Source organism: Phaethon aethereus, assembly GCF_964289735.1.
Source record: "Phaethon aethereus genome assembly, chromosome: Z".
Taxonomy (NCBI): Eukaryota; Metazoa; Chordata; class Aves; order Phaethontiformes; family Phaethontidae; genus Phaethon; species Phaethon aethereus.
Window position 1 is genome coordinate 21,580,357 of NC_138577.1, and position 13,823 is coordinate 21,594,179.

Consider the following 13,823-nt stretch of genomic DNA (forward strand, 5'->3'; position numbering starts at 1 on the left):
CAATCATGTGTAAATCTGATATGACAAGACACAAAAAACCAAGGTAGCACAAAGGCTCGTTCAGCTATCCAGACATAAGATTTTCTGTAGTGCATAAAAGTAAGTCTCCAGAAGGTCTGGACTGCAAATTTTCCACAAAAACACAGTCCTTATTGTACTTTGTCAAATTACTCTTCAATTAATTTCAGTATTTCTACCTGCATTCAGATAAAAATACCTAGCTTAATTTATCAGAAACACAGGAGGAAGTGTGAACAGGCACTAACGAAGGCCTAAACAGAGCCAGTCTCTTCTCTCACTGAGGCATATAGCCTCCTTGTCTCACAGTCTGTGGGAGGTAACTTTTTGGCATTTCATCACCAGACGGTGGATTTTCTTCCACTGTTGCAGGTCTCACAGTTTGTCCTTCAGTACTTGTCTGTAAAACATCTGAGAGAACAGCTTCCTGGGTATTTTTTTCCAGCCCAATGCCCAATGGCTGTGAACTCTGACCTGAGATCTGCAGTTGTGCAAATCCAATAAGATCCCCTTCATTAGCAGGAGTAATTTGTTTTTTTCTTTCAAAGCATGGCCTGTCTGTGTTGGCTTCATCCTGACCACCATTTTGTTTGAAATACTGCTGCTTCTGTGTTGTACTGTCACCTCCTCCAGCATGATCTTCTGATCTCTCTTCTGAATCTAGCAGTGGCTGAGTTGACTCAGACCTCGAAAAGACTTGTACAGGTGTTTGGTCTCTGTAGCCATTAAGGACTACAGTTGAGTACTGTACAGTGCTTGAAGTGTTTTGTGTAGTTTCACCTTCGTCGCTGTCAGAGACACTTTGCCTAGGAGAAGACATGCATGAGGATCCTCCAATACCACTGCTGTGCCCTTCTGAAGTACTTTTTTCCTTTTTAAGCAAGTCAAAGGGTTTTAGATCTTGTTCTGAAAAAGACTTCTTGTCATCAGCTTCTATTTCTACGACGCTTACATCTGTAAAGCTGCCTTCTGGATACATCTGATCTTTGGAACTAAAGTTATGCTGAAAGAAAGAGATGGATGTTGCCTAAGAGGAAGGTTATGTTAAAAATCAAAACCCCCATTAACCCCATTAAATATCTGAATTTTTATTCTGTAATTGTTTTGAGTTTCTTCATGTAAATTTTCTCCTTACTAAGCTTGGCAGTATCTCCAAAGTATCTGTTCCAAAATGAAGGACATACATAGCTTTGTTTCCAATACGAAGTCTTAATTATGCAGCTATTCTGAAACCATAGTGGGTGTGTAAGCTTTGTTCCAGTTTTAATTAATCTTAAGAGCTGTAAACAGAGAACCATGTGCTGTGCAGCACAGGAACATTCTATATTGAGGCCATACATACATTACTTCATCACAGCACATTCTTCATTCAACATCACAGCACTTCTTCATGGAAGTTAACCACAGTTTATTGAACAGAATTTGCTATGTCATTCACTCCATATGAGGCATAAATTTTGCTGCCATCTCCTCATCCATAAGGAATTCTTGGAACTTTCTCTCTCATTCATGACAGAACTGTGAGAACAAGTGACTTCAGGGTTTTAAGAATGGGAATCACGAATTCTGCGTACTTAGTCCTGATTTCCTGTGAATGAGTAAAATAGGACTTGACCCTTCCAACTGGTAAACTGAATGTAATTCACAATTGTTAAAGCCTGCTCTATGCTGTTAACTTCTGCTATGGGCCATGTGTTTCTAATGCTGAATCTATTGATGCAATAAAGTCTTCTAACCATGTTGTATCACAATGTCATGAAACTTAATATCCTTTTTTTTTTCCTTGAAATCTGTGTGTGCTAGAAGACAGAAGACTTCCACTGGTTAGTTTATTTGAAACCTTGTGGACTAGGAAGATACAGAATGCAGAGAGATGAGTATTACCTTAGCTGGAACTTGAGGAGACCACTGAGCAATGTTACTCTTGGATGGATCAGGGACAATAGGCCAAATATGCTTTTTAATTCTGTAAAGGATTAAAAACAGAATAAAATTACAAGACACACTTCCCAAATTCTTATCGTGATAGCAAGTACTGCATAATCCAGGACACCACTACCTTACACAGCAATTTTACAAGAGCATTTATTTCCAAGTAGGAATGCTACCTGCACTTCCTTTACATCTTTGTTGGAAGCTGTACTACTTAGCAAAACACAGCACTGCACTTTTAACTCCTCCACATGTTAGATGTAGCCATCCAACATAAGGCAAACCAACAAATGCAAACAGTTAGTGAGGGATTTTCAAATTTATAGCACTCTAGAATCTACAGAGTAGTTATTCAGGTAAAGCCTATGACATATGTCAGCATAAAAATACACTGTTGCTTCTGTAAAGATATCTATGAATATCACAGCTGTCAAAATATAAGCCAACCTCACAGCAAAAAATAAAGTGAAAATATTTGACGAAAAATGTGCTTAGTCTTTTGTAATTCTAAACTCTTAAATCTAAGAACATAGTAACTGTTACTTAACAATAGAAGTTTCTGTAGAAAAATCACCCCCAACCAAACTAACTTTGAAACTGATGCATCTATCCTGCTTTTTATAAAACAACAGATCCTCTGTAGGAGAACTCTGAACATTGCAAGATGGGCTTTTCAACTGAATGCATTAAGAATTGATTTTAGGACAAGTCAGAAGGGAAAGGGCACAAAATGCTGTCTTTAATTAGAAACAAAAAATAGTTGACTAGGCACATCCGAGACTTGCTTCTCCTTGCCAGGGAAAACACTTCAGCAATAAGCTCTTGGCTTAAAGGCACAGACAAGAGCTCTGGGGTAGAGGGAGCAGAAGGAGGCAGGATATTTCCTAGCAGATAGTAAATACACATAGAGTTTGACTGAGGTTATGCAATGTACATAAGATGTCTGCCTACTCTTTTCTGTCTGTAAAGCTTGAAGTTTGCTAACACTGTAATTAAATAGCTCACAGCCAGCCAGCAAACAGATCTTCTGTGCTTCACAAACTAGAGACCATCAGTCTACTCTCACATGACTAAGAAAACAACACAGACAGTATATACTAATCAAAAGCTAAAAAACTTAACCCTGACCAACTCTGGCAAGTAAAGTGGGAATTTCTTTAGAATTATAGAATGGTTTGGGTTGGAAGGGACCTTAAAGATCATCTAATCCAACACACCTGCCATGGGCAGGGACACTTCTCACTAGACCAGGTTGCTCCTTGAACACTTCCAGGGATGAGGCACCCACTTCTCTGGACAACTTGTTCCAGTGCCTCACCACCCTTACAGTAAAGAATTTCTTCCTTACATCTAATCTAAATTTACCCTCTCAGTTTAAAGCCATTACCCCATGTCCTATCACTACATGCCCTTGTAAAAGTCCCTCTCCAGCTTTCTTGTAGGTCCCTTTCAGGTACTGGAACGTTAATAGAGGGTCTCCCTGGAGCCTTCTCTTCTGCATTCTGAACCACCCCAATTCTCTCAGCCTGTATTCATAGGAAAATTTGCTCCAGTCCTCTTATCATCTGCATATTGATGAAGCCTTCTTACTTCAGCTACAAGAGGCATCATCACTTCAGCTACAAGCAGGTTCTTGTCCTGCTAGTGGACTTCCAGTTACCCCGACATCTGCTGGAAAATTAGCACGGTGAGCTGTAGACAATCCAGGAGACTCCTGGAATGCATTGAGGATAACTTCTTAAGCTAGGTAACAGAGAGCACTACCAGAGGGGATGTGATACTGGACCTGTTGGTCACCAATGCAAGTGAGCTAACAGATGACATCAAGACTGGAGGCAGCCTGGGCTGCAGTGATCATCTGCTGGTGGAGTTCGCAGTTCTGAGGGATATGGGGCAGGGGAAGAGTAAAGTTAGAACCCTGAATTTTGAGAAAGGAAACTTCAGCTCTTCAAGGAGTTGTTCAACAGCAGGACACCCTGGGAAACTGCCCTCAAGGTCAAGGAAACAGAACAGAGCTGGAAGATATTTAAGGACACTTTCCACTGAGCACAAGAGCTCTTGATTCCCAGGTGTAAGAAATCAGGAAAGGAAGGCAAGAGACCAGCATGGCTGAGTTGAGACCTGATGGCCAAACTAAAGGGCAAGAAGGAAATGCACAGGCAGCAGAAGAGGGATGGGTATCCTGGGATGAGTACAGGGACGCTGCCCAGTTGTGTAGGGATGGGGTCAGGAAGGCCAAGGTAGGGCTGGAGCTGAAGTTTGCAAGGGATGCAAAGAATAATAAGAAAGGCTTCTAGAAGTATGTCAGCCAGAAAAGGAAGGTCAAAGAAAGCGTACTCCCCGATGAGCAAGACTGCCACACTGGTAACAACAGATGAGGAGAAGGCTGAGGTACTCAATGACTTCTTTGTCTCAGTCTTCACTGGCAGTGTCTCTTCCCAGACCTCTTAAGGGGACGGACTGCAAGACGGGGCCTGGGGGAGCAACATCCCTCCCACGATAAGGGAAGACCAGGTTCGAGACCACCTGAGGAACCTGAATGTACACAAGTCTATGGGACCTGCTGAGATGCATCCCAGAGTCCTGAGGGTGTTGGCTGATGTAGTTGCCAAGCCGCTCTCCATGACATTTGAAAAGTGCTGGCAGTCAGGTGAAGTCCCTGATGGCTGGAAAAAGGGAAACATTGCACCCTTTTTTAAAAAAGGTAGCAAGGAGGACTGTGGGAACTGCCGACCTGTTGGCCTCCCCTCCATGCCTGGGAAGATCATGGAGCAGATCCTCCTAGAAGCTATGTTAAGGCACATGGAGGGCAGGGAGGTGATTCGAGACAGCCAGCATGGCTGAACAAGGGATCGAGTGCACCCTCAGTAAGTTTGCAGATGACACCAAGTTAGGTGGGAGTGTTGATCTGCTGGAGGGTAGGAAGGCTCTGCAGAAGGATCTGGACAGGCTGGATCGATGGGCCGAGGTCAGCTGTATGAGGTTTAACAAGGCCAAGTACCAGGTCCTGCACTTGGGTCACAACAACCCCATGCAACACCACAGGCTTGGGGAGGAGTGGCTGGAGAGCTGCCCGGTGGAAAAGGACCTGGGGGTGCTGGTTGACAGTCAGCTGAACATGAGCTGGCAGTGTGCCCAGGTGGCCAAGAAGGCCAACAGCATCCTGGCCTGTATCAGAAATAGTGTGGCCAGCAGGAGTAGGGAAGTGATTGTGCCCCTGTACTCAGTCCTGGGGAGGTCACACCTCAAATACTGTGTTTGGGTTTGGGCCCGTCCCTACAAGAAGGACACTGAATTGCTGGAGCGTGTCCAGAGAAGGGCAACAAACCTGGTGAAGGGTCTGGAGAACAAGTCTTATGAGAAGCAGCTGAGGGAACTGGGCTTGTTTAGACTCGAGAAGAGGAGGCTGAAAGGAGACCTTATCACTCTCTACAACTATCTGAAAGAGGGTTGTAGCGAGGTGCATGTTGGTCTCTTCTCCCAAGTAACTAGCGAGTAGGGGAAGTGGCCTCAAATTGCACTAGGGGAGGTTTAGACTGGATATTAGGAAAAATTTCTTTACCAGAAAAGTGGTCAAACACTGGAACAGGCTGCCCAGGTTAGTGGTGTTAAAACAGTGGAGGTGTTCAAAAACAGATGTGGCACTTTGGGACACGGTTCAGGAGGCAGGGTGGTGTTGGGTTATGGTTGGACTTGATGATCTTCCAACCTTAATGTTTCTATGCTTGTATTCTATGCTAATTGGTTGTATGGTAGCATCCAGAGGGTAGTGGTAAACACCTCAATATCCAGATGGACAGCGGTGGTGAGTGGTGTCCCTCAGAGGTCCCTAGTGGGACCTGTACTCTTTAATATCTTCATCAGTGACCTAGACAATGGGATACAAGGGACAGGATGCCATCCAGAGGGACCTGGACAAGCTCAAGGAATGGGTCCGTGTGAACCTCATGAGGTTCAAGAAGGCCAAGTACAGGGTCCTGCACCTGGGTTAGGGCAACCCCCAGTACCAATACAGGCTGAGGAACAAAGGGATTGAGAGCAGCCCTACTGAGGAAGACTTGGGGGTACTCGTGGATGAAAACCTAGACATGAGCTGGCACTGTGTGTGCACAGCTCAGAAGGCCAACTGTAGCTGGACTCACTCCAAGAGGTCCACATCTTTCCTGTGCTGAGGGCTCCAGGGATGAACTTAGTACTCCAGGTGTGGTCCCACTAGAATGGAGTAGAGGGGGAGGGTCACCTCTCTCAACCTGCTAGCCACGCTGATTTTGAATGCAGCCCAGGATAGGCTTGGCTGTCTGGGCTGCAAGCACACATTGCCAGCTCATGTGCAGCTTCTCACCACCCAACACCTCCAAATTCTTCTTGGCAGGGCTGCTCTCAATCCCTTCGCCACCCAGCCTGTATTTGTGCTTGGGATTGCCCTGACCCATGTGCAGGACCTTGCACTTAGCGTTGTTGAACTTCATGAGTTTTTCACAGGCCCACCTCTCAAGCCTGTCAAGGTCTCTCTGGATGGCATCCCTTCCCTCCAGCATGTCGACCACACCACACAGCATGATAGTGTTGGCAAACTTGTTTGAGGGTGCACTCAATGCTACTGTCCATGTCACCAACAAAGATGTTAAACAGCACCAGTCCCAATACCAACGCCTGAGGAATGCCACTCATCACTGATCTCCATTTGGACATCTAGCCATTAACTGCAACTCTTTCAGCGTGAGCACCCATCCAATTCCTTATCCACCCAGTGGTCCACCCATGAAATCCATGTCACCCCAATTTAAAGACAAGGACGGCATGTGGGACAGTGTCAAACACTTTGCACAAGTCCAGGTAGGTCATATCAGTTGCTCTTCCCTTATCCACCAACACTGTAACCCTGTTGTAGAAGGCCACCAAATTTGTCAGGCACAATTTGCCCTTAGTGAAGCCATGTGGTTGTCATCAACTACTTCCTTATTTGCAATGTGCCCTAGCATAATTTCCAGGAGGATCTGCTCCATGATCTTGCCAGGCACAGAGCTGAGACTAACTGGTGTGTAGTTCCCTGGGTCTTCCTTTTTTCTCTTTTTAAAAATGGGGGTTATTTTTCCCCTTTTCCAGTCAGTGGGAACTTCACTGGACTGCCACAGCTTCTCAGGTATGATGGATAGTGGCTTAGCAACTTACTCCACCAGTCCCTTCAGGACCTGTGGATGCATCTCATAGTCCCATGGACTTGGGCACCTTCAGGTTCCTTAGATGGTCTTGAACTTAGATGGTTCTTCACTTTCACAGGCCCTGCCTTTGCCTTCTGCAACTTGAGCAGTGTGGCTTGAGCACTTTCTTGTGAAGACTGAAGCAAAAATGTCATTGAATACCTCAGCCTCTTCCATATCCCAGGTAACCAGGTGTCCTGTTTCCTTCCAGAGAGGGCTCATATTTTCCCTAGCCTTCTTTTTGTTACCAACATACCTATAGAAGCTTTTCTTTTCCTCCCTGATGTCCCTGGCAAGATTTAATTCTATCAGGGCTTTAGCTTTCCTAACCTGATACCTGGCTCCTCAGCCAATTTCCATCTACCTCCCAGGCTACCTGTCCTTGCTTTCACCCTCTGTAGGCTTTCTTTTTGTGTTTGAGTTTGTCCAGGAGCTCCTTGTTCATCCACACAGGCCTACTGGCATTTTTGCCTGACTTCCTCTTTGTTGGGATACATTGCTCCTGAGCTTGGAGAAGGTGATCCTTGAATATTAACCAGCTTTCTCAGGCCCTTCTTCCCTCCAGGGCTTTACCCCACAGTACTCTGCCAAGCAGATCCCTGAAGAGGCCAAAGTCTGCTCTCCTGAAGCGCAGGGTATTGAGCTTGCTGTGTACCCTCCTTGCTGCCCTAAGGATCTTGAATTCCACCACTTCATGGTCATTGCAGCCAAGGCTGCCCTTGAGCATCACATTCCCCACCAGTGCCTCCTTGTGGGTGAGAACAAGGTCCAGCATAACACCTCACCTCATTGGCTATTCTATCACTTGGAGAAGGAAGTTATCATCAACACATTCCAGGAATCTCCTGGATTGCTTATGTCCTGCTGTGCTGTCCCTCAGATATCAGGGTCATTGAAGTTCCTCACAAGGACCAGGGCTTATGAATGTGAGGCCACTCCTATCTGTCTACAGAAGGCCTCATCTGCTCAGTCTTCCTCATTGGGTGGCCTGTAGCAGACCCCCCACTATGTCACCTGTCTGTGCCCTCCCCTTTGAATCCTCACCCATAAAGTTAGTTGGCTCCTCATCCATCCCCAGGTGGACTCTATGTACTCCAGCTGGTCACTGACATAGAGCGTGAACACTCCCTCCTTGTCTCCCCTGCCTGTCCTTCCTAAAGAGCCTATATCCTTCCATTCCAATACTGCAGTCATAGGAGCCATCCCACCACACCTCCATGATGCCAATAAGATCACAGCCCTGCAGGTGTGTGCATGTCTTAACTCCTCTTGTTTATTCCCCATGCTACATGCATTTGCATGGAGGCATTGAAGTTGGGCCCCTGACGAAACTGACTTACTGTCTGGAGTGGCTGGAATTCCTTTAGAATCATACTGTATAGAATCATGGAATCATTTAGGTTGAAAAAGACCTTTAAGATCATTGTGGTGCTCTTCAGGTGCTCTACTGCTGACCTGTGATCCTTCTCCAGGCTCTGGGCACCTATTGCTGGCACTGGCATCAAACTAGTAGGAGTGGGATGGATTGAGGTTCCCCTCCCCTGGCAACTTTAGTTTAAAGCCCTCTTCACCAGCTTGGCAAGCCTACAACTGAAGATGCTCTTCCCCTTCTCTGACAAGTGGACCCCATCAGCCCTCAGTAGACTAGGTTTCTCAAACTGAGTACAGTGGTCTAAGTAGTCGAACCCCTGTAGTCCTATAAGCATCTGTTGATCCACCAGGTTTGGCTGGCCCTTCCCTTTGACCAGGAGGATTGATGAAAGAACTACCTGCGCTCCAGAGTCCCTCACTGCACTCCCAGGGCTCTGTAACCCTTGATACACTTCAGACTGCTCCTGGCTGGTGCCCATGTGAAACAGCAGCAGTGGATAATAGACAGGGGACTGTACAAGGCTTGCTAGTCTCTCAGTGACATCTTTGTGCTGCCCTGGGAAGCAGCACACCTCTCTAGAGAGTGCCTCAGGTTGGCAAATGGATGCCTCCATACCTCTCAGAAGAGCCACCTACTACTATCACCCATCACCTGCTCTTAGTTCTGCCGGTTGTTGCATGGGGAGCAGATCAGGCTGCCCTACTCTGCTCCAGTGTCTATCCTGATGTGACAGGTCCTTCCTCTTTCAGTCTGCAGAGTGGTGAAGCTGTTCGGCAAGGGCACCTCAGACTTCGGGGGAAGTCTCTCCCTCCTGCTCGTCCTCGCCATTGTAACTGTCCATTCTTCTGCATTACTGGTCCCCCTCCCTTCTGTGTGTTCCAGTGGGTGGGTTTTTGGCTGTTTGGCCATGGACTGTGGGTCCACTGCAGACTGCGCTTGGAACTAGCTACCTAAATCCTCCTCAGCCTCCGTGATGTTACACAGCCTTCTCACCAGCTGCTGCAGCTCAGCCACTGGCTGCAGAAAGTTCTCCACCTGGGCACACCTTTTGCAGGCAGGTCACCCACCTGTCCCTGCTCTAGGAGAAAGGTCTAAGCACTTCCTGCAGTCTCAGGTCTGCACTGCAGCCTCTCCCTTTAGCAGCTCTATGTGGGTGGAGACACTGGCCACTGCTGAGGAAGATGGTGCAGACCTCCCAGCTGGAGCTGCAGCCTTTGTTTTCAGACAAGGCTCACCATTCTGCCTTGAGGGTCAGGTAGGATGAGCACCCTTGACCTGTGCAGATGGTCACAGAACGGTGCCTGGTTGCCAGTTTATGTGTACTTCAAGTCTCCCACTCAACCAGTGGAATGCTCTTTCTTTGAAGAGGTGCCCTCCCTTGCAAACTGCTGCCCCACATCCTGGCTGACATGGCACGTGCAGTTTGCCCACCCTGGTTGCAGCACTCCCTAGGGCTGCTGTTTGTGGGAGCAGGGACTTTGCTGCTGTTACTCTTGGCCCTGCCCACACCTCATCAGCCACTCTCACACACGCTGCCAGCTCCTAGCAGGTCTCTCCATTCCCCTGGGGTTTCCCCAGCTCAGAAACCCCCTTGTACACCATGATCTCCTGCTCCGCTGGAGTAATGCGCCTGCACTGGAGCTGATTGCCTCTGCGAGTGACTCAATCCTTGCAGGATTTTTGCAGGAACATTTAGTTTGTGTGCTAATTGTTAATGGCAAGAAACCAGTATCAGAAGAGGCCCTGATTTCTCAAGGACAACACAAAAGTATTTATGACCAATCAAGGTGGTTTACCTTTTTCTAAATGCAGAATATTTGTTTATATTGAATTATTGCTTTCTCTGTTATGCCCAGAAATATCAGAAGCATACAAGAAAGACTTCATTTATACTTACAAGTCACGTTTGTTGAAGCAAAACAAAACTCCAAGGAGCACAATCAACAGGAATGCTAGACACACAGGTACAACTATGGCTTCAATTTCTCCTTTCCCTGAAGAAAATGAAGAGAAGCAGTTATAGACCACTTTGGCATTTAAAGAACTCAGCAGCCGCATACACTCCAAAAGACAGAGAGAATCTGAAACTGAATACACTTGCAAGCACTCAGTCTTAAGCTTCACCTTCAGAAGAACCTTTTCACCATATGAAAAGAGCCTGTTGGTGAAAACATGGAAAGCTCTATCCCAACAATCTAATGACTTGCATCAACAAAAAAACCCACTAAAAATCACAGGTTGCTCTAGAAGCTGTAATACTGACAGAGCAAGTAAATTTACAGTTTGAGCAGATATGACAGTAATATCTATGCGATTTCTTTCATCTCTGGTCCAGGTCTTTCAGTGGCCTACTGGCTGCCATAACAACATCATGGTCAAGTGAATAACGTAAGCAAAGTCACTAGTCATCCATCTGTTTATTCTGTACATGAAGATATCGTCTGGCTGCAAACACTTACGGTTGCATTATAGTTATGTATTCCTTTCAATGTTACACACATTCTTGAGTAAACCTTACAGAATGCTTATGGAGGAGCAACATTTTGCATTAAGAAAACAAAACAACCTGCTAAATCTGAAGAAGTGCTTTCCAGGGCTAAGTTCAGTTAATGTTGTTGCTCTTACCATTACAAATAGGAAAAACTCTCTAAAGCTGAACATACAATAAATTTAACTATTCTAAATGAGTCTCTGTACAGAACTGTAGCAAACTTCTGTAGTGATATGAATGAGAACACGGAACCTGAGGAATGGTTGTAAGAATGGCCTGTGCTGACTTGCACCTAGATTAGGAGCTCAAGATCCCAGCACACCTCTGCAGCTCCTCAGGACACCTGTGTCAGGATAAAGGCCAACATACCTTCAGATTAAAACAAAGACTTTGAACTCTTTAAGAACAGGGTAGGAGCCATCAGATACCAGAAGAGAAGATAAAGGCACTGACTAAATCCTAGTGACTCACACAAAGTTAGGGCAAAAGAATAATATAACCTAAAGTATACACTGCCAAAATCAGCATGTTTGCTAACATGCTAAGAGAGCAACCCAGGAGACCTGCAGAGGATAGCCTGTCCTCTGTACAACCAAAGGAAATCCTGACTGAACTACCTCTTTGTGATTGAGTACTAGATAGGCTATCTGGATATCACACACCTTGTGAGTATGACTGTGACTGAAACCTTTTTCCTTTCAAATAAAATCACCTTCCCCACCTATCAGATCTTGCACAGAGCCTTGCTATACTAACTTTACTTCCTACTTCTACTATTTGAGCCATTCTTCTTACCAAATTTTTGTGTAGTAAATGTAAAATCAGGACCACTCCTGCCTCCTTCATCTGTGTATGCCATCATCCGCACAGTATACAGTGTGTCACTGGTTAGAGAAGAAAGGGTATACTCTGTCTTGGAAGGATCCACTGTCACAGCTAAAGAGAGGAAAAAATTTATACTAGTTTTCTGTACAATTTATTAGATCTCCACAAACACAGTAGTATTAGGACATCATATCTTCAGATGTACAAGATAGTTTTAACAGAATGCATGGCTGTTTCGAAAATACGACAGACAGAAAGACCACGAACTTGTACAAGAAATTTTGAGATTCATTTGTTTCTGTTCAAGTGTTTGAATTTAGTCTCTTTCCTGACAATATTTTGTGTCAATTTCCTGTCTCCCCGCCTCTAAGTGTAGCTACAAACTAAACTAGTAGTAAAGTTGAGGCTTAAAGGTCTCTAATAAGCAGAATACATGGCTAACTAGAAATAGCTAGTTACTAACTAGAAAAAACATGGTTAACTAGAAATTACAAGAAGTAGGATAGACATAAGTAATTGCCCTTTCTAATTTAAACAAATTGAAAAAAGAATTTTTGTCAGCACTAGCTTCCTCTCTCATACCTGCAGGTCATACATGCTACTGAGAACTAAAATGCACTTCAAACAAGATGTTTTACATCAGTAATACAGTGATCTGGGGGATCAATTTTAATCCTCCAGGAGCATTAAAAATTCCTATTTTTTTAAGGCTTTATCATAGTTAAATGCAGTCAATTCCTTAACATCTTGAATGGTCTGGCTTCATCTTGCTCTACCACCAACTCATCCTGTATTTAGATAGAAAGATGGGAGCACAATACCCACAAATCAGCTTTCAGAAATGAAACTCAGTCCCCTGTTATACACAAACTGAATGTTATGAATTCTTTATTAGGGACTTTTCTGTTCAGTATGGAGGAGAGCTATGCCTCAGACATCAGCTTTTTGTCATCAGAACAGACTGTCAGCCACACTCAATTCTTTATCTTGTTTTTCAAGAACACGTGTTAAGAAGGAGACAGATGGAATACATCAATGCCACAATGTACTTCTCTGCTTTCTGTTACCTGTTTCATTTCCATCAATAGTTTTGTAAAATATGGTGTAACTTCTGATAAATCCATTTTGTTCATCCACTGTCAGATGGTTCCATGTCAAAACAGCTTCAGCTTTTCCTACTTTTTTTGTCTGAACGGTTGGTCCTTTTGAAGGACCTGTAATAGGAGATGAAGATTAGTTTCTACTGGGCACCCTCACATCCACAGAAGCAGTGCATTAATGAGCACTGAATTGCTACTGCATAAAAACTTCAGTGGAATAGATGGACTAACTCCCCTGCAAAGCATTATTTTCAGACAACGCAGCAACTCCAAAGATATTTTAAAAGAGAAACCTCCAAGAAAAAGAGATATGAAAAACAGTAATGAGCAGATCATATGAAATCTTCAACTGAAGTTAGCTAGTCTTGGCTTTGTACTTGAAATTTAAAATAAATCAGCATAGAAATACTACTATACCAATGAAATAACAAACTCATGTCAATTATCTGATGAAGTTTGGAAAAAGGGAAAGTCAGCCACAGATTATGTCAGATGATCCTCATGTACAGGACCATTTTTCATTACGTAGTCCACATTAAAGCAAAGGTCTCACTACTTTTAGTCAAGAAAGTCAGTTTACATGCTCCTAGATGACTATTTTGTACTTACGATCCTGCTGAAGATAAGCCTTCACAGACTGTCCACTTCCTTGACCATCAGCATATAGGGGGTACACAGTTATCAAGTAACACTTGAATGGCTTTATATCACCTAATAAAAGGAATGTAAGATGTGTTGTTTCACAGACAGTCATATTCCCCTACCATCTTTCTCATTTACTTCAAACACAAGGTTCTGGATTTTGGCTGCTTTATTAGATGCACTTGTACCTAATGAAGCTGACTCTTTTTTCTATAGCTCATTGATATACTGCTCCAAAATAT

General features: G+C 44.5%; 1 protein-coding gene across 1 annotated transcript in view; it reads right to left on the reverse strand.

The window, feature by feature from the left end:
* Positions 1 to 295: 295 nt before the first annotated feature.
* IL6ST (interleukin 6 cytokine family signal transducer) overlaps positions 296 to 13,823 on the reverse strand; it is a gene marked incomplete at its 3' end in the record, with an annotated part of 37,097 nt that continues 23,569 nt past the window's right edge. Inside the window, exons 11-16 of the mRNA XM_082013690.1 lie at positions 13,549 to 13,650; positions 12,907 to 13,053; positions 11,810 to 11,950; positions 10,421 to 10,517; positions 1,903 to 1,984; positions 296 to 1,021 (exon numbers count right to left, since the gene is read on the reverse strand). Of these exons, the coding sequence (XP_081869816.1) occupies positions 296 to 1,021; positions 1,903 to 1,984; positions 10,421 to 10,517; positions 11,810 to 11,950; positions 12,907 to 13,053; positions 13,549 to 13,650 (1,295 nt within the window). The remainder of the gene's footprint in view (positions 1,022 to 1,902; positions 1,985 to 10,420; positions 10,518 to 11,809; positions 11,951 to 12,906; positions 13,054 to 13,548; positions 13,651 to 13,823) is intronic.